At 45.1% G+C, this 19,612-nt stretch overlaps 1 protein-coding gene across 1 annotated transcript; it reads right to left on the reverse strand.

The window, feature by feature from the left end:
- Positions 1–2,205: 2,205 nt before the first annotated feature.
- Positions 2,206–4,807, reverse strand: SOX11 (SRY-box transcription factor 11). The gene has a single exon (XM_052810288.1). It carries the CDS (start codon positions 4,731–4,733, stop codon positions 3,519–3,521), a length of 1,215 nt encoding a protein of 404 aa, XP_052666248.1. The 5' UTR covers positions 4,734–4,807; the 3' UTR covers positions 2,206–3,518.
- Positions 4,808–19,612: the final 14,805 nt, after the last annotated feature.

Genomic DNA, 19,612 nt, shown 5'->3' on the forward strand with positions numbered 1-19,612 from the left:
ACTCAAAATATTCCTCTGATATAGTATTGTATAATTCCTATCTGGAAGAAAGAAAAGGTATACTTCTGAGTGGGTATTATATTCTTTGACTAAAGTAGACCTGTTGCTCTTTTAAAATATGCCTGACTGCTCTATACTCGGATCCTTTCAATCAGTTATCCTCGACTAATATTTTAAATGGTAATTTTAAAAACAGCTTCCAAAAATATACGCAAGTCGAAACTTTTATAGGCTGAGACACAGACCTTATTACAATGCAAACTAAATGCAGCCTATATTTGACCATAATCGTTCATAACTCATTGAACATCTGTAAAGCACAAATGTTTAATGACACTGCCTATTATCACTTTAATAAACAAGGATGCATATCAGAAGGAAGGGACTGGAAGTACGTCCCCATACTCTCATGATAGCTTGAAGAATTACTAAGAGAATTTTGGCTCAGTTTTAAGACTTAGAACCTGATCAACTTACTCCATCACCCTAGCCCAAGAACGGATTTTCAATAGCAGGATAGTGAATAGCTAGGCTAGAGCACTTCAGTGTATCTACTTTCTTTCACTCTTTTGCCTTAGAAGAGATAAATGTCATTTGTTTTCAGTCTGATTTCTAAGTTATTACATGGAGAACACACTAATCATTTGAGACCAAAAACTGAAAATTCAAGAAACTCTGTTTTATTGAGGACTATCCATTGCCAAGGATATCTTGTATATCGTAATTAAGTTTGTTTTAAAACACAGTTTCTCATAAAGAATTATCACAATGCAAGACATAAATTTGAGTTCCCAGATATGCTATATCTCTTTTCTGATAGCAAAGATTTAGGCCAAACAACTTTTATTTAGAATCATGAGTGTTTTATTATTATTATTATTATTATTATTAGAAAGAGATCAGATTATATTAATCATTTTACTACCAGTTTAACTAACCTAAAGTAAGATATCTCACCACTTAAATGCCTAAGAGTTGTCTTTGATTAAACATAACATGCATGCAGGTTTTAATGTTATGTTTTATTATGCCTTACAAATGTGTATGCAGGATTTTCATTTCAGCAAGTCTGAAAGCCTGTAGCAGTGGTTGCCACCAAAATACCAGCACAGTGAATTGTCCCTGTAAACAGCTGGATCATTACTTAGTGGAGAAAAAAAAATAATAAATTTACCAATGCCTATCAGATAAAAAGTAAACTTCTCGAGAAACAAAATTCTACCTTGTGAGTCTGTTTATTGCCATCAGCAGTTCTTTCAGAGCGCGCAACTGAAATCTGATGGCTCCTACGGTTAAAAAAAGAAAAAAAAAAAAAAAAAAAAGCACACTGACAAAGTCTGCTCACCTACAGCAGAAGCTCGTACCCCCCCTTCCTTCCCACGCCCCCGCCCGGGGCGGCTCTCCCGCCGGGCCAGGCCGGGCCGAGCGCTGCCCTGGGGCGGAGGAGATGCAGCACCGCTGCTCGCAGCATCTCCGCCTCGAGTCTCGCCCAGGCTACTCATCAAAAACAGGGAGAGGGGGAGGGAAGAAAAAAAAAAAAAAGAAAAAGAAAAAAAAGAGCAGCGGGGCGAGGAGCGGGGGGCAAGCGGAGGCGGGGGAGAGCCCCGGCCCCCGCGGCGGCGGTGGAAGCGGGCACCCGGCCCCGCCGCGCCCCCCGTCTCCCGCGCAATGGGATGCGGGGGGCCGGCGGGGCCGCCCCCGGGGACCTGGGCTCGGTCGCCGCCGGCTGGAGCGGGGCGGGGAGGGGGAAAGGCGGGAGAGCCGAAAATCCCCGGGACGAGCCAACCTGCTGCCTCCCGGCCCGGCCCGGCCCGGGCGAGCCCCGGCCCCGCCTGACGGCGACCCCCGCCGCCCCGCGGAGCTAAATCGGTGGGGAAAAAGGGCGACGGGAGGTGGGAAAAAAAAGCCAGGAAAAGAAAAGCAGCAGCCCTCACTCTCCTTCCCCTCTAGCTACGGGCACGCACAACAGCCTACAGCTACCGCTCCTCCGCAGGCGAGGGGTGACAACATGGCATCTCCAGCGTTACTTCTACAGACACTAATAGCGATACGAGTTTCTATCAGTTCCAGCTGATTTATTAAAATTGTCAAGATACAGACTTTCAGCATTTAAAAAAAAAAAAAAAAAAAAACAGGCTATGATGTTGACAGTGCACAAGTCTGCTTTTGCCATCATTTGCTACAAAATATGCAGATGGTCTGTACTTTAGATTATATTGCACAACATGAGAAACTTTTTTAACTATGTGCCTTTTTTCTTTTCTTTTTTTTTTTTTTTTTTGCTAAAATCGAGAATCCAGTTTCATACCTTCCATCTGGGGCCCCATCCACATATCACAGCGTATGAGATACATAAAGTCCTACTATAGTACAGTACATATACAATCTTTTAAACTAAGATAACAGCTCTGAGGTCTATATCACCATTTTCAATAAATCTTTACCTACAAATATTGAACAAATCTGAACTATAGCTGTACAAAAAAAGTGTTTGTTTCTTTTTTTTTTTTTAAAACCACAAGGCCTTTAGATGCAAGGATTATTTTTTTAAAATTTTAATCCTTTTAAAACCAGGACGTAACGTACCAACAAACTTGCATGCTAAAAACAGAGAAAAAAAAAGAAAATAAAAGGGAAGAAGTGCCTGAAAAGTCTTACTGAAAAAACACAGCAAGAATGTTCCCTTTTCACTGTACAAAAATACGCCTGAAAATATATTAATTTTTAAAAAAGACTGAGGTCTGTTATGTATCAAAAATGTTTCAATACCTTTTTGTACTGAGGTCTAGGCTGTCTGGTATTCAATCAAGGAGGTATAAGGGAACAAGTTACAAAAAAAAAAGTTGGCAAGTAGAAATCACATTTGTAAAACCATAAACAATTTGATCTGAAAAGTAAACTCTGATCTTAAGTCAGTTCAGTTATTTGTAAGCGTTTGTACAGTCTGCATTTTTTCAAGCTCCCTGCAGCTTTGTTAAGAATCGGATGCATAGAAGACATCAGTTTTCTCCCTCCAAAAAAAGTTGCAATGGTCCCTTTCGGAAAAAAAAAAAAAAAAAATCAGAACAGTTCTTTAAGATCTCTCACGGGAAAAGAAAAAAAAAAAAATCCACAAACCCCCTTGAGTAACAGTTGTGCTGCCAAAAGACTTCTTTGCAGACCATCTTCCAGACTTCAATCGGAGACCGACAAGCTTCAAACAGCGCCTTCTGTATCATTTTTTTTTCCCCCAGTCCCATTTGCCTTTGCTGTTGTTGTTGTGATCACCAAATGCAATAAAAATTAAAAAAACACAAAAATTTAAAAAAAAAAAATCACAACTCCCGGGCTCGGAACTAACTGCGAGATTTTTTTTTTTTTAAAAAGAAAACAAGACTTTTTTTTTAATCATCAGCATCATCATCAGCATCATCAGCATCATCATCATCATCAGCATCACCGGCGTCGCGCCGCTCCAGCTCCAGCTCCAGCTCCGCCGCTGCCTCGCCGCCCGCCCTCGCCGCCGCCGCCGCCCCCGCTCAGTACGTGAAGACCAGGTCGGAGAAGTTCGCCTCCAGCCAGTCGCCCGCGATCATCTCGCTCAGCTCCGGGGTGCAGTAGTCGGGGAACTCGAAGTGGGAGCCGAGGCTGCCCTCGCTGAAGGAGTCCAGGTCCTTGTCCACCAGCGAGAGGGAGAGGTTGCCGGCGGCGGCGCCCGCCCCCAGCTCGGCGGCGGCGTGGCCGTGCTGGGAGAAGTTGAGGCTGAGGTCGAAGAGCAGGTCGTCCGCCTCCTCGCTGCCGGCCGACGAGGTGGAGATGGAGCGGGAGGAGGCCGGCGAGAGGCCGGGCGGCTGCTGCTGCGGCGGCGGCGGGCCCTGCTTGGTGATGTTCTTGAAGCTGTAGTAGAGTCTGCTGCCGCCGCCCGCCGCCGCGGAGCCGCCCCGCACCTCCTCGTAGAGGCTCGCCCCCTCGGTGGACTCCGCCGAGGAGCTCAAGGTGGGGCTGGCCGGCACTTTGGCCACGTTGTACCGCCGCAGCTGCTGCGGCCCCGGCTCCTCGTCCTCCTCCTCCTCCTCCGCCTCCTGCTTGATCCGCAGCTGCAGCTCGTCCTCGTCGTCGTCGTCCTCCTCCTCCTCGTCCATGAAGACGCACTTGACCGTCTTGCTGCTCACTTTCAGGGTGCCGAAGACGTACTCGTCCCCCGCGTAGTCCCCGTGGTGGGCGGCTTTGGCTCCCGGCTTGGGGGGCGAGGAGGCGGAGGAGGCTTTCAGCTTGCTGCACTTCTTGCTGGAGCTCTTGGCGCTCTTGCTGCCGCCGCTGCCGGCGGGTGCGTTTTTCTCGGGACTTTGGCTGGCGTTGGGCTTGGCCGACGGGTCCATTTTGGGCTTTTTCCTGGGCCGGTATTTGTAGTCGGGGTAGTCGGCCATGTGCTTGAGCCGCAGCCTCTCCGCCTCCCGGATGAAAGGGATCTTCTCGCTGTCCTTCAGCATTTTCCACCGCTTGCCCAGGCGCTTGGAGATCTCCGCGTTGTGCATGTCCGGCGACTGCTCCATGATTTTTCTCCTCTCGATCTTAGACCACACCATGAACGCGTTCATCGGTCTCTTTATGTGCCCCGACGCCGTTTTGCACCAGTCCGGATCGCTCTCGTCCAACGCGACCGGGCTGCAAGCCATGAACTCGCCCTCTTCGGTGTCCATCGCTTCCCGGGGCAGGTTGCTCTCCGCCTCCGTACTTTCCGCTTGCTGCACCATGGTGGGCTCTCGCCGAAGCGCCGCTCTTCCCGCCGCGCCGCTCCCCTCCGAGCCAACAAAGCCGCTCCGCCGCCGCCGCCCCCTCCCACCGCCGCCGCCGCCGCCGCACCTTGCCCCTGCTGCGAGCCGAGCCGAGCTCTACTCCGCCGCGCTGCGAGGCGCAGCCCCCCGCGGGGCGACCGACCGACCGGCGGGCGGGCGCTCGCTGCCGCCCGCAGCCCCGGCGGCCCCGCTGCGGCCGGGCCGGGCTGGGGCGCGGCTGGGCTGGTGCGCTCGGCGCCGCGCTCTGCCCGTGCCCCGGCCTCGCGCCGCCCGCCCTGCCCCGCCGCGCCGCGCGCGCTCCCCCTTCTGCAAAACTCCCGGCTCCTCGCCCAACTAGTTATCAGCGTTTCATATGGGTGACATCACTCCCGCCGCCGGCCAATGGCGGCGCGGGGCCGCGCCCACAGGCACGCCCACCGCTTCTATCAGCTTTGCCCCCCGCCCCCTCCTCCCCCGCCCCGCGCTAACACACCCCCTGCGCAGGGGGCGGCCGGCGGAGGAGGAGGAGGGGGCCGCTGGCTTTCGCCGGCTCGTCCCTCTGCCCCCCCGCCCGCCCGCCCGGCAGGCAGCGGCGCCACGGGGGGCTTCGCCCGCTGGCTGCCGCCGGGCGCGGAGCGGTACGAGGCGGCGAGAGGAGAGGGTCGGCGGCGCACCTCCCCCCCCCGCCCCGCCGTGGCCCGCTCCCCTCAGGCGGCGGCGGAGCCCCGCGCGGCTCGGGGCGGTAGGGGGCGCTGGCGCTCCGCGGCCGCCGCAGCCGCAGCGGCGGCCGCTCTGGCGGGCGCGGGGCCGGGCGGCCGGTGCCGTCCTCGCCGCCTTCCCGCCGCGCCGGGCTCCGCCGCCTGCCCCTGCGCCTCCGCCGCGGGTGCGCGGGGCGGCCCTCGCCGGGGGAGAGCGCCTCCCGCCGCGCGGCCGCGGTGGTCGGCGGCGCGGGTCCGCCCGCGGCCCTCTGCCCCGGCGGGGCCGGGCCGGGCCGGGGCCGTGAACCCCCGGAGGAAGGCGCCAGGCGCCTCGGTTCCCTTCCCCCCCCACCCCCGCTCCCCCGGGCTCGTCTCGGTGGCTCGTCGGTAGCGGACGGGGCTGCGGGGCCGCAGGGCAGGGCCTGGCACGCTCCTGGGGCGGGGGGGGGATCCGGTTGCCCGCGGCTGCGGACGGTGCCGCGGCGGCCCCCGCCTGCCGAGCGGCGCTGCCCGCTGCTCCTCGGGGCCGGGCCAGGGCGGGCGGCCTGCCCGGGGCGGGGGGGAGGTCCCCCTGCCACCACCCCCCCTTCCCCGGGAAGGCGCGGGCTGCCCGCAGGAGGTGAGCCGAAAAAAGGGAGGTCATCGCACCCACCTGGAGGCGTTTCCCGCGTGGTGTAGGCAGAGGATAAAGGCGGTTTCTCTTAAGTAAGGGGTGAAAACTTACAGAGAGCGTCTAACAGTGCTGATTTTTTGTTTGTTTTCCAGAAAGCATCCAGTTATTCAACAGTGTTGTGATTATTGGAGAACGCCGGTAGCGGATCCAGCTACTCCGGATAATCCCATGTTTGTTTTCATTGCAGAATTTATGAAATCCAAAGCCGACGGTCTACTCATCTGTGGTCATTTTGCTTTGCAAAACGTGTGCTGAAAATGAATTCGCATACTGTTCTGTGGGTCCCTTTGTGTTTTTCTAGCTACCGTTTACAGTTATTAGCAAGGCAAAAGTTTAATAAGTTTTGTGATGGTTGCTGGCTGGATGCAGACATGATGACAGTGAGAGGGATGAGCCCTGGCACAGCCTCTCCTCCGTCAGAGCGCATCCTATGAACTGGTGCTAATGGGGCAGCAGGTCCCGTGGTACATCATCCTCTAATTAGCACAGTGGTTCATTTTCCTCGGACCACAGCAAAATTGCTGTGTTTGGATGATGTGACTATGATATCATAGGGCTGCAGAGTGACTAGCACTATTACAGGAACAAAAAAAAAAAGTCACTCACCTCTTCTAGCTTTATGGATACATCAGGGATACCAGGTCTCAGCTGCGCTTGTCAGGAGGAGTTTGAAGTAGACGAGAGGCAGATACGTAGTAGTATCATGTGGCTTCCCCTGCCTGACCCCAGCTGGCTGTACAGAGTAGAGGGAAAGGGCATAGCTTAAGAAGGTTCAGTTACTTCATTGTAAAGATGGATTTTCAGAAATACTGCTCTGCCTCTCCATGAGTGCCCCCAGGAGGGATTTTTCCTCTGAGGCTTGCTGCCACCTCTCTCTCTCTCCTTGTGATTGCACCTGGTGGTATGATCTAGCCCCATAATAATGCTTATCCTTTGAGAGATAGGAGGTAAAATGGAAAATTTGCCTGGTAGGGCTCTCAACCTGTCATGAGATGTTACAGTTTAGAGAAACCACATGAGGAAAGGGTGCAGTACCTTTGGGAGTGCCTGAGTTCGTGCCACAGCTGTGGTCAGCTGTGGTCTCTCTGAGGATGGCTGTTGGCAGGGCAGGGCATTCCTTCCGAGAGGGCTGTGAGTTTGGCACTTTCTGCTCCGTCTGGGTGAGGACTCGCTCAGATCGGGCACACTGTAGAGCCACCTGTGTCGCAAGGGTTTCAGGAAGGGTGAGAGTGTATTTCTCACAGTGATGGTGTGGACAGGAGTCTCCGGAGATATGTAGCTGGCTGGCTGCCTCCAGGGAAGGCAGCTTTACTGCTGTGGGGGCTCTTACTAAAACGATACCAGGATACCAAGCGTCTCAGTTAATCCTGTTTCTTAGTATTTTTCTGTAAATACCAGTATTCAGATTACAAAAAAAAATTTGCCTGTGAGAAATTCTGAGGTTTTTACATGCATTTTGAATCCAGATAGAAGTAATGGTGCAGTGTTGCAAAATTAAACACGTCAAAATGTTTTAATTTGTCATCGGTGTTTCAGCTTTTATGGGAGATGTCATTATGTCATATAATTGCATAAAATTCAATATGATGAAATGAAAATTGAATGTTTCCTCAATTTCCCGTGAAATGAAACAAAACAATGAATTTTCATAAAATACTGTTATTTTGTTGAATCATCATTTTCCAACAGCCATGAACTATTTTGGAAAATTTTCAGTCAATTGCAATGGAAACCATATAATCAATATTGATAAGACATTCTGATGACTAGGACTCCATCCACCAGGGTGACAGAATCTGACATTTAACACATTAGGATCAGGAGAGATCATTTTTAATAAAGCTTTGGTGTAGACTGAAGCTGCCATCGTTACAACAGACTTTGTCTGGGATGTTTCTTCTCCTTCATGTGTGTCCCTGTGAAAAAGCGTATTAATAGTATGGCCATCACATAACTTCTGTAAATCCCATTTTTTCTATTTTTTCTGGTATATCTCATTTTCTGAAGTGTCTTGGCAGCATTTCAATTTTTCCTCAAAGTGATATTTTAAATATAAACAGCATTACTGTTTTCTCATGCTTGTTAATGTTATGTTCTGATTGTTTTTTGTTTTATTTTGAAGGGTAGTGCTAGGAAGATAATGAAGCTGAAAACAGACTGATAAATAATAGCCACACTCAAGAAAAAATTATCCTGAGGATTTTAGAAATCTGATTAAGACGTGCATGAATAAGTAGATATTACTGTTAAAATGAAATAATTTACCGTTCTAAAAGCAGTTCAATAATTGTATGTGTGCGTGCGTGTATATTCCTATTACAGAGCAGCAGTTAGAGCTAACAGCCCCCTGCTCATTCTTTTGGAATTCAAATGAATAATCGTCTTTCCATTATCTAGGTCAATAGAAGGCTGGGCTACCCCAGAAAGTGGGAGAAAACAGGTGAAATGGGATTCACTAGAAAGCTTAAAGTTTACCCCCTCGGATGGAGGCTGGTTTTGCGGGTCTGCGTCTACACTGGGCTTCCCTCCTAGTGCTCCAGTTTGGTGGGGGGTAGAGGGGAATAGGTCGTGTTATCCTGAGCGCAGTGTAGCGTGAATGTATAATGCCAGTGAAAGCACTGAAGTCTCTGAATCAAGAAGCTGGTGAGATGCCTCCAAAGGCCTCGAGCTAGCCAGCAGAAAACGCTTCACGTAGGAACGTGGGCCCTCTGAATGTGGCCCTATGTGCTTACGTCTGCCCCCATCAGTGCTTGAAAAGGTGAAGTGATCCATCTTTTTGGGAGACTGACCTCATGCTGTTCTTGCAAGATTTTGACTACCAAACAAGAGTTAAATATGGGCAAAAAAAGTTGTTGTTGAAGAAACTGTTTTAGAAAAAGCAGAGGATATTCCCTCTCCTTACAGTGCCTGCTCTCTGTGTTAGATTTAAGTAAACTGAAAGCCAAGATTTTTACTGTGCTAACTCTGAAGACAAATAGTACTATGAGTGCAGTGTTCTTTCAGTTATTTATTTCATGCCTGTTCTGAATTGTGCTGCAGATTTTTGTCTGGAGAGCCCAAAATGACTTTGCATGGGGAATGTGTGGGAAAACTGGAGTTACGCACCTTCTGCAAGGTGTGGGAAGTGGTTTCAATCTCAAGCTGTAGATTCAAAATGGAGGAAGAAAGAATTACAGCGTCAAGAGAGTTTTGTCTTAATGGGAAACGTGATGAATTCTGAACGGAGGGGTCACACCTGAGGTTAGATCACAGACACGTTTCCTAGGGATCTTTTCTGCAGTAAACATAAATTCCTTGAGTCTCGCATTCACAAGGCAAAAATAAGCTGTGGTCTTACCTCGTGTTAGCTAATGCAGGGTAAAATAGTGAAAAGGCACACCGGCTGTGCTTTTTAAGATTTGGTGAATCTACCCATCCCTAGAGTTTTTATCTTAAGCTGCTAATTCACATGAAAAATTCAACTTCCTTGTCATCGCTAGGAAAATAGCATCCTCTCCTGTCTTTTCAGCTACTGTACGCTAGCTACTGCACGCCCTTGGAGTTGAGAGTGCGTAAGACCGGCTTCCACAAAGCCTTTGTTTTGAAAATGAAAGTACGTAAGCGCCCACAGCTGACACATGTAACAACTGAATTTTGGATTGAGAGGTGAAGTGCAGTCATTTAACCGAAATAGAGTAATCATTTGAGAGGATAAACTAGTTTAGTCAAAATCCAGAAAAACTCAATTTACATCCGATTCGAATCTAAATGTAGACAAATGCATCCAGACGTACTTAACCTTGATTTTGTGTGCCGAAATCTTCTTTTCGCCAAAAGTACGTGCGTCAGATACAGCGGTGGCAAGGGCAGCGCGGGGGGTGGTTTGCTGGCTGGCCAGCGCGGAGTGTAGCACCTTTCCGGGCGGTGCGGCACGCTGCTGCTGGAAGGGTCCAGCTGGAGCTCAGAGAAGCTGTCAGTGGGAGCAGGAGCAGCTCCTCCTAGCCCACCTCCTGCCAGAGCTGAGTATTCAACTTATTCGTCAGCCGATATACAACTCCCGGTCACGTTAACAGAAACCTGACAAAAGAGCTGCCTTTGAACTGCTCGTAGGTAGCTCCAGAAATGGTGTTTGGCCGCTGTTTGTAAAAACATGATCAGCAAAGACATCTTGAGACAAAGAGATTGTGTATGTTGATTGAAACAATCCAGGAGTTAAAAATTGAGCAGAAAGTAACCTTATTCTTGCAGCTATGTTCTATGTCCAAGTCTGGCATCCTAGAGTGTGTTATTGCTCCACCACCCTCCCCTAAGGTATCGTTGGACGACAGCGCTGTCTCACTGGCCTGATATGGATGGGCCGTTTCCTCTCAGCCCCAACACACTGATCTTGCACAAGGAGATGTTTTAAGACACCAAGATGTATCACTGACCATTTTTCATAATATCATCCTGATTGCAAAGTACAACTTACCAAAAAAAATTCCAAATGTGTTCTTTGGGCATCATGTACACTGCAAAACCATTTTATGCTCTAAGAAGCAGCATAAAAAGTAGTGTTGGGATGTTCCACGTACATTGCAAACCTCCAAGAATTTTTGTTTGCAAGACAAAATGCTTTTTTTCTTCCTGGTTGTGAGACTAAAACCCGTCTCTGCAAGTCAGGCGGGGTCCCTTCCATCCCACAGATCATTGTAGTACTAGTAGTCCTGTTTGGCAGATAATTTCCTCAGCCACTTGTGTGTAACCCTATTGATTTGAATGTCTGCCCCCAGCAACACCTGTGCAAATTCACGGATGGCACTGGGATTGCACAGATGCCATGGAGGGCATATTCTGGCATACAGGATATTTATTACTGGTGGTGATGCATGAGATGGAAGGGATCCAGGACTCAGGCTGAGTTTGTGCAGCTGGCAGTTAGAAATTTACTTGCAAACTGAGCTCATTGGGTAGGAAAATCAGTGTGATAATGAATCCAGAGCCCCCAGTGCCATTTTTACCAAATCACTTTTTAGGGCAGGAGAACAATTTAGAAGAGATGTGTCTCTTATTAAAAGTGTCTGAAAATTATAGTTGAAAAAAATTGAAGGGAATCCCATAAGACATTATATTGCAGTTATTTGATATCAGAAATGGCTGTTTCTAAGCTTGTTTAAATGGGAATGTTTACTTGTTTGTACTGAAAACTTGAAATGTGTAAATTCAATGTGTGAATTTAACACAAGAATTTAATTTTAGCTTAATTTTAATTAAATATTCAGTAGCCAGTTACATGAAATTAAAAAGAAAACAATTATTTTTAACAGGTTTTATGTTGATTAATATGAAATCTTCCACAAAATTCAAAACAATTCAAAGTGACAGTTTATTCATAATACTATACATTTATATTGTTGGCCTATAGACATTGAAATCCATAGCGTTTTAGCAGGTCTCAGGAAAAACTGTTGTATCTTGAACCAATTATAGACCATCTCTGGTTAAATTGCAGAGCCAGTTCGCTTAATATGGGTAATTTGATGTTGTAAAGTATTTGTCGGTACCCTAGGGTAGTCTCTTAGGGCACACAGGTTTCACTGTATAATATTTCACACTCACATGTGTGCCAGTTAACCTGCTTAGGTGGAGACTATTTACGACTCATTTAGGATTTGTTACATTATGTACTTAATTTATGCAATATGCTTAAAGCTTCTCTTTACCAAGTCTAGAATGATAATCATAGTTATTGCATTGGATTTGCTTTTTTTTTTTTTTTGGAGGAGGGAAGTCTATTTAGTCCAGCAGGCTTCTTACAGAATGTGAAAATTTAGCAAGGACATGACAAAAATGCATAACAGAATGTATGCATTAGACATCATACCAATATGCCCATTAGAGATATAAAGCATGTTCACAGTTGAATAGATGCAGACACACAGATTTATCACTTACCTTATCCTTCCTCCTAAAGAACAGTGGAGGGCTGCAGCTGGCCTCACCCTCACTTACAACCAAATAACATTTGAACCTATAAAATGGACACAGGGTGTGTTCGTTGGCTCTGCTGCCTTGAAGGAGGCAGCAACATGACCTGCAGGAAAGACACTTACCAAGTCTTGTGTCCCACCTGCTCGCCTGATTGGGATCTGCTGATCAGCTGCCCTTTGCATACACTGTTAGAGAGCAAGTGAAAAGCTGCTCCGCAGCATATGTCTGAAAGATTTTTAACTTACAGGACTCACGTAGTGAGCAGGATTCTGCAAAATTCTGCAGCAGTTTTGCTAAGAAGGGCCTTGCCCTAAATGCCACCTAGTCCCATGTCTTTTCCTAATCCCAGAGTTGAAGATACCCAAGGGCATGGCCATAATGAGATCAGCCAGGAGTCACCCACCAGGGAACAACTCAGAGGTGTGCTTTAGCCAGGCTTTCTCGTCTGCGAGCTGTGAAAGCGTTGCGTGTGATGTGTGAAGCCCGGGCCGATGAGCTCGGCGGTGTGTGTGCTGCCTTTGTGCAAGGTAATCTCCTTCTTAGATAGCTGTGGAGCTTTATAGCGTGGGCAGGAACTACTTGGAGCATCGAGTCAGCACATCTGCCAGGTGCCCTGGCTGTGTTCCCATCCGAGCTACCTCTGCCCGCTTTTGGTGGAGCTCAGCTTGGAAAAGCTGGGGATGCGGGCTTCTTGGGCTGCCCTGGCTTCTCCCTCCAGGCAGACTTCTCTCACTGGCAGTCCTGAGCTTGGGCTTGCGCAGGCAAAATCCGAGTGAGAGAAGTGCAACAGCTGTACAGTGGAAATGGAAATTAGAGCTTCATTACTGAACAAAGCAGCAAACCACATAATATTGCTATTGGTTGTATATACTTAGAGAAAAGAGGTTATATGGAGATCTTTACAAAGCTCTTTATGTCCTTGTTTTGTTATGTCCATGTAAATCTTTCTATTACCATTGTTTCAAAAAGAAATAAATTTAACAAATGTTTCATTGCCTATTTTTTTTCCAAATGGAAAACAAACAAACAAACCTCCTAGTTATAAATAATATCAGCAGTCACAAGAAATTGTACAGTAGCTAAACAATGAAGGCACATAGAAATTCTGTTTGTTTTATTTCTACACAAAGCCCTGCTGAACTCACAGGAATGAATTAAATATGCTGAGTGTGACTGGGACTCTGGGAAAGCAACACTTCAGTTAATACTGGTTTTAATTTTCCATTTTTATTAATTCGTTGTAAATTTGGATAATAACTTTAAAATAAAAGGCACTACGGAACTACAAATGTATATGCATATAAAAGCACATTACTAATTCCTATGAAAATCACCCTGTGTTCTTTCAGTTTCTAAAAGAATATCCAGCAATATTACTAAATATTCACCAAAAATAGGTAACTGCAAAAACCAGCATACTGTTCTCTCTAATAACCCTTGCTTTGTAGTAAAAATGGGAAACATTTACTTATTCCATCCACTATTTCTTATTTATGAATATGCTAGGAGGTTCCAGGTGCATACAAAACCCTGACTGTACCAGTCATTTAATGATGGTGGAGAGCACATTCATTTGGAAAAGATTCTTCACCTTAAACCAAAAGCCCAAACTGTCTGTCTTTCTCCCTCCTCTTTCCCTTAGCCTTCCCTTAACGTTGCAAACTGTACACTGTTAGTATTAACACCACCAAGATATTCAATAACATTAGAGGCTTGAAGGTTTCCTGATGCTTTATTACACAATGATGAAAATATCATAACGCCACTAACTTCATCAAATCAGGCATTTCATTACAGCATCCTGCAAGTATAGAAAACTGATTGTCTTGTGTCAGCATGGCCCGAATCCAGTTCTTGCATACAAGACATGGTTACTAATGATCTTTATAAGTCAGCTGAGACTTGATCCTATTTTTTCAGTTTTGCTGCACTAGGAATTGTATGTCAGAGCAGCAAATAGAAAGAGTTTATTACAGCTTATCATATAGTTTGTTTGACAAAATGGTCAATCAATAAGAAACCAGAAATTAATAATTAATTGTACTTGCAAATTGCACAGCAGTTGATATCTCACAACAAGGTGAAGTCTGAGGTAAGGAATTTTTATCAGCCATTTATAGACAGGGAGCTGCAGTTTTGGGGTTCCCCCTGCACCATCAGTACTAGTCAGAAAAGGATGGTACAGGGAGCTAGAAACCTCTTCCCGATTTCTGTTTTCTGCTTTACCTGGAAGGGCCTAATTTATCTGGCTGTCTGTGCAACCCAGAGGAATATCTGTGCTGCCAGTTAAGCAGTGTATGGAGGGAACCATTTTTTAAGCACAGACCTGCCCCAAATCCTGAGTGCATGCCCAAAACCATCATTCAGGTACAAACTTAGTCCAGTATATTCCTCACCTTGCAGGGTAAATTCACTATAAAGAATCATATCTCTCATGAATAAGATTAACAGAGGTCTGCTCAACCCCTTCCGCATACCTTTGCATCTCCTTTCTTCTTCGCTTCCCAAACTGCAAGAGAAGAAAGGGGGCAGCTGACCAGCTGCACACACATTCAGAGTGCTCTCCAAGCTCTTCGTTTGGTAATTTAGGCATAAACAAACCAAAGCAGGAAAGGAAGATCTGAGCCAGTGCTAAGATAATTTATCTATGGCTACACAATGAGCCTGGCAGAACAGGAATACCCTGAAATCCTCCCCATTACAGTCCTGCGGACTCTTCACCACACAGTCTTGAGACTAAATGAGTAAGTACGCTGAGAAGTCACGTCTGAAAAGACAGCTTCTACAATGCAATTGCTCCCATTTGGGGCCAGGGTAAAGATCAGAATTGGAGCCAACTCAAGGAGCAAGATAGATGAAATGGAAGCATGCTTTTTTTTTGCATGTGAACAGTTTTCTCTTGAAACAGATAATTATTTGGGAGAGCCATCTACTTCTATTCTCAACCAGAAGAAAAAAAAAAGATTGTCATGTTGTTCCATTTCTGCGTTATTCTGGTAATGTATTTTAGTGACTGTATGCATTTCTGATTATTCAGAATTGCTTCGCAGAGAGATTGAATTTACATTTTATCTAGACAACAGTCTTACCCGGAAAGATCTTTTTCATTTCAGTGCTGGTTTGAAAATCCATTATTTGGTGTTCATCGTATACAGGTTTTCATTTCCAGCAAGATTGCTGTGGCAGAAGAAATATAGATAAACTCAATGGCTTCACTAAGTATGAGTTTTCTTGTAATATAGAAAAAGCCTTTCTAGTTTCCCCGAGCACTGAGCTTGGAAAATGTGGGCCCGATTCTGGAAAATATCGTTTGCTTTCGGGGAGCAGTTTAGCATCCTCACTTCCCGCTCGGAGTCTGCCTCTTTCCTACCTAGGCCCCTCCTGGCTTTCAGATTGGCTAATATTGGCTCCCCTGAGAAAACAAAATAATTCTGTATTTAAATCTAGGATTCTGAATCTACTGGAAGTGCTGGTCCTCCAGCTTCTACTCAGTGTAATCTCAGTGATGAGAGCTGCTTTGCCAGCATTGATCCTCATCGGTCCTTCAACTAATACTCAAGAGTTAAAGTTATTTCAAAAATAAAATTTTCTTGCTGTAGGAAAGAGAGCACAGATATTTCAATTTGAAAGTAAGTGATAGAACTTTCTGTCAACTGATCTAATTGAAACAGACCTTTGAATTAAATCAACAAGAAATGTGAATTTTAAGTTTATTCATATTCTCTTTATTGAGATTTTCTCATTTGTAACACTAATTTCTCACTGCTGTTGAAAGTGATGTTTTTCCCGTAACATTATGATTTTGACAAAGTTGCATATTTCTGGATTTTGCTTTGAGAAGAAAATGTCAATCATTTGTATTACCCAACAATATTAATTGATGCCCAGTTGTACAACACTCCAGCTCATTTTGGAGACCACACTAGTGTTACTATTAGGCATTTTAATGGTAAGCTAAGGAGGAAAGAGAGGGGAATCAGGAGCTGATGCACATGGTGAAGAAGGCGAGGAGAAGAGGTGCAACATGGAAAGAGGGAGTGAAATGCAGAGGTTGAAATGTGCAGAAATAGGAGTTAATTGTCATATTCCACTGAAAAACACTGATTTTTTATAACACGGCAGTGAGCAGATATAAATCACATTGATAACATTTACTGTATACAGTTTGTTGTTTCTGATCATTGTGCCAAGCTTCCTGTTAGCATCAGCAAGATGACTGATGTAGACTTCAGGGAATATGAGAAGCACACAGATAGCTGGGCCATATGCTGCAATTCCCAGGGGAATGCAGTCCGCTCTTCATATTGGGTTTGGCACTTAAAGGCTGGAAACTAGAAGAGGGAAAAAACCCTGAAGCACAGTGAACTGCCATAAGCTGGTCCCATCTTACCTCTGCTCTTAATACAAAAGGTTTCTTAACTGTAATGAAAAAAAACCCCTGTTCAAAATGCGTAAACCCCACAAAGGGTCTGAGCCACAGTTACTTGCCCCTTTGGAAGGCACAGGCATAAAGCAGTGTCTCACAGCATTTCACTGCAATGTTGTCTTCAGGCTTAATCTGGTAGTGAAATGCTTAAGCAAATAGTTACAAGAAAATGAGTTCTTAGGGCAGCTCCAATGTCACCTCCATGTGCAAGATAAGGTTAGCAATTGCTCTCCTTTTTTAAGTGAAGACATTCTACAGCTCAAATACGAAGTTAAATTGTGAATGCTTCAGCACAGGGCATAAGTACTTATATTTACACAAAGACAATGTACTGTTTTGAAATACATGACTTTCTAGTGGCTTCCCCACCCCCCAAAAAAAGAAAAAAAAAAAAAGAGGCCTTTTTATACTTCCAGTCCTGCTTTTCCTGGTTGTGGGCACTTGCTGACAAGGAATGAAATCTATCACTCTCTCTTTCCAGAAATGCCCCCCCGCTTCTCTCTACTCTTGACAACAACAGCACAGAAGAGTGCAGCCTTAAAACAAAATTTTCTACAGTGTGTCATGTTGCTGCTGAAATTTAATGATATTCAGGGCTAGGAGAAAAGAGCAGCTGCCCTCCAGGTGGTGTTCCATAAATGCTCCCCAGAACCCAGCAGGAAGCTGTATAAGTTCAATTCAGTGAAGCAAATTCAATCATTTGCCCCTTTGTAAATGGAGCATAAGCAAAAAAAAGAAAAAAATTTCTTTGAAGGATCCTAACACAACAACTACACGTACCTAAAAACTCACAAACACATTTTTTTTTGCTGGCACCGCTGTATTTCAGATAAGCTTAATAGGATCTTACCAGCAGCAATTTCACTTTGGAGCTCTGTGGAAAAGGCATAAGAAATTCCCATAAATATCCAATATTTGTTTCACGCAAAACTCAACAATTAGTGGTGTCTAAAATGCCATAAGGTTAAGAAGTTATCTTCCTAAGGCTTTTTTATAAACATTAAACAGCTTTTCCAAGGCATTAACTTTTTGTGACAAACATAATTAGTGCAGCATTATTTGATTAAGTATGAAGACTGTTGTGGATTTTCAGTTCAAGTTATTATTATTTTGTTATAGACTCTACCTACAAATTAGAAGTACAGTAGTAAACCTTCTGAGCCACAGCTCCTTTTAATACTAATTACAGTATTAGTGCCTAAGATTCATAGTTATCCTGCACAGCCACTGTCACAATTTACAACTGGCTTTATTAATACGTTATTCAAAATGATATGCAACCGTCTTGTTACAGTAGTCTGCCTGGACTATTTAGATATAAGTGAATGACAGTATTTTTACCTTAAAGTATTTTTGCAGGTTTGAACTTCACCTTGTAAACAACATGAAAGTGAATGTTTTCCTTCTAATTTGCTGAACATTTGGCCTGATCTTCTTTTTATCTTGAACATGTATGAAATATATTAGAAAGTGATAAAAGACATTTTCTGTCCTCATGCAACTAAATAACTAAAAAAAATAAACAGCTAGGATTTGAAAATAGGAATTTGGCAAATGACTAATACATTATCTCTTGTGGCACTTTGAGGGGAAAAATTGCAGAGCTGAAATTCTGTGTACTGGAAACCTGCTGAATTTCACAGTGCATTTTCTGTTGGTAATGTTTTAGAAAGGCTTTCAAATTCACCGAATGTATATATGGAGAGGAAGCAGCTGGATTAACCTGACATCAAATTAATGATCCACTTTCAAAGAGTGCTTTTAGGAAGGAAGAAGGCCTGGTTTCATATCATGAAAGGCCATTCAAGGTCTCAAAACCTGGTTTGGGTTTTTTTTTGAGTGGCACTGCATTATGATGGCAAACCACAAAATCTGTAGTCCAGTTCTTGAAACCGTGTTTTCTTTATGGACTATTACGCTGTCAAAACTCTACTTTTATAAGGTGCCCAAGTATGAATTTATACAACAATAAAATTTCTAAAGAAGCCATAAATGTCTAAGGGATAAGTAATGATTGTTATCACAAAAGTATGCATACCAGAGTATGTATTTAACGAATCCGCTCACTTTCCTTTACCAAATCAATAGTCATATATTTTCACAGCCCTTTTTTCATGCTGCACTATTTTGCAATAACATTAACTCTGCTAGCCAAACGACCAGACACCAAATTCAAACTCTCGCAGGGTATGCACAGACTGCCAAATTGCTTGCTGAGCTCCGGCTCCCGCTCAGGCCTGGGCTCCCCCAGCATACCCAGAGCGAGCAACCGATGATCCCAGCAAAGCGGGAGGATGGTGCGACTGGTTCAGACTGAGCTTCCCATCGCCACAGCCTCAAGCCAAGTGCCTTAGTAATTCACGTCCGTTCAGCTTGAGTCACAAGGATGGTACAGGATGGTACCATTGGATGCTCGGATGTATTTGTGTAGGCTGGAACATGTACGTGTGGAGCAGTCACAGAGCCCCATCCAGCACAGCTACGGGGACGCTGTGGTAAAGAGAGGTGTCAGAGACAGGGACACTTTCATTACCTCTTTTGCAATAATACTCACCTGGGGTTGTAGTAACTTTACTGTACTTGATGGAGAGGGAGTTTCAACCCTTTCTCTGAATTCCCCTATTTTTTCTTTGTTTTCACCAATTTATTTCCTATTTGCATGTTGAGTACATATGAGCATACACTACTTTTGCGGTTTTTTTTAGGAATTCCCTGTTGCAAAGCACACAGAAAGTTGCCAACTAGCGGGAATGCTATCCATCCCAAAATTGTTTCTGTAGCTGCTGGGCCATAGGGTTTCCCTTACCTCTGATGCTGGGAAAAGAGCCCTGTCTCTCAAAAGAATATCTCTGAGGCTGTCATAGAAATCACAAGTTTTCTAAATTAAATGGAAAATATTTCTCCAATTAGCTGAGAACACTAAGAACAACTGTTTGAGCATTAAAGCTATGAACTGATAACTTCATGATCATTGAACCAAATACACTCTTCTCCTACAAATTGTTTTCTTAGAAGATGAACAGCACTTACAAGGAGCAGGAATTAATACTTGATAGGCTCTGTACCTCTTTGCTTATGAAATTGAGAAGCTATCATAACCCCCACTGAAAAA

This window comes from Harpia harpyja, chromosome 15 (genome assembly GCF_026419915.1).
Source record: "Harpia harpyja isolate bHarHar1 chromosome 15, bHarHar1 primary haplotype, whole genome shotgun sequence".
Taxonomy (NCBI): domain Eukaryota; kingdom Metazoa; phylum Chordata; class Aves; order Accipitriformes; family Accipitridae; genus Harpia; species Harpia harpyja.

What these genes read in the sequence shown, in the direction of transcription:
- SOX11 (XM_052810288.1), bottom strand. Translation starts at nt 4,733, where the DNA reads ATGGTGCAGCAAGCGGAAAGTACGGAGGCGGAGAGCAACCTGCCCCGG.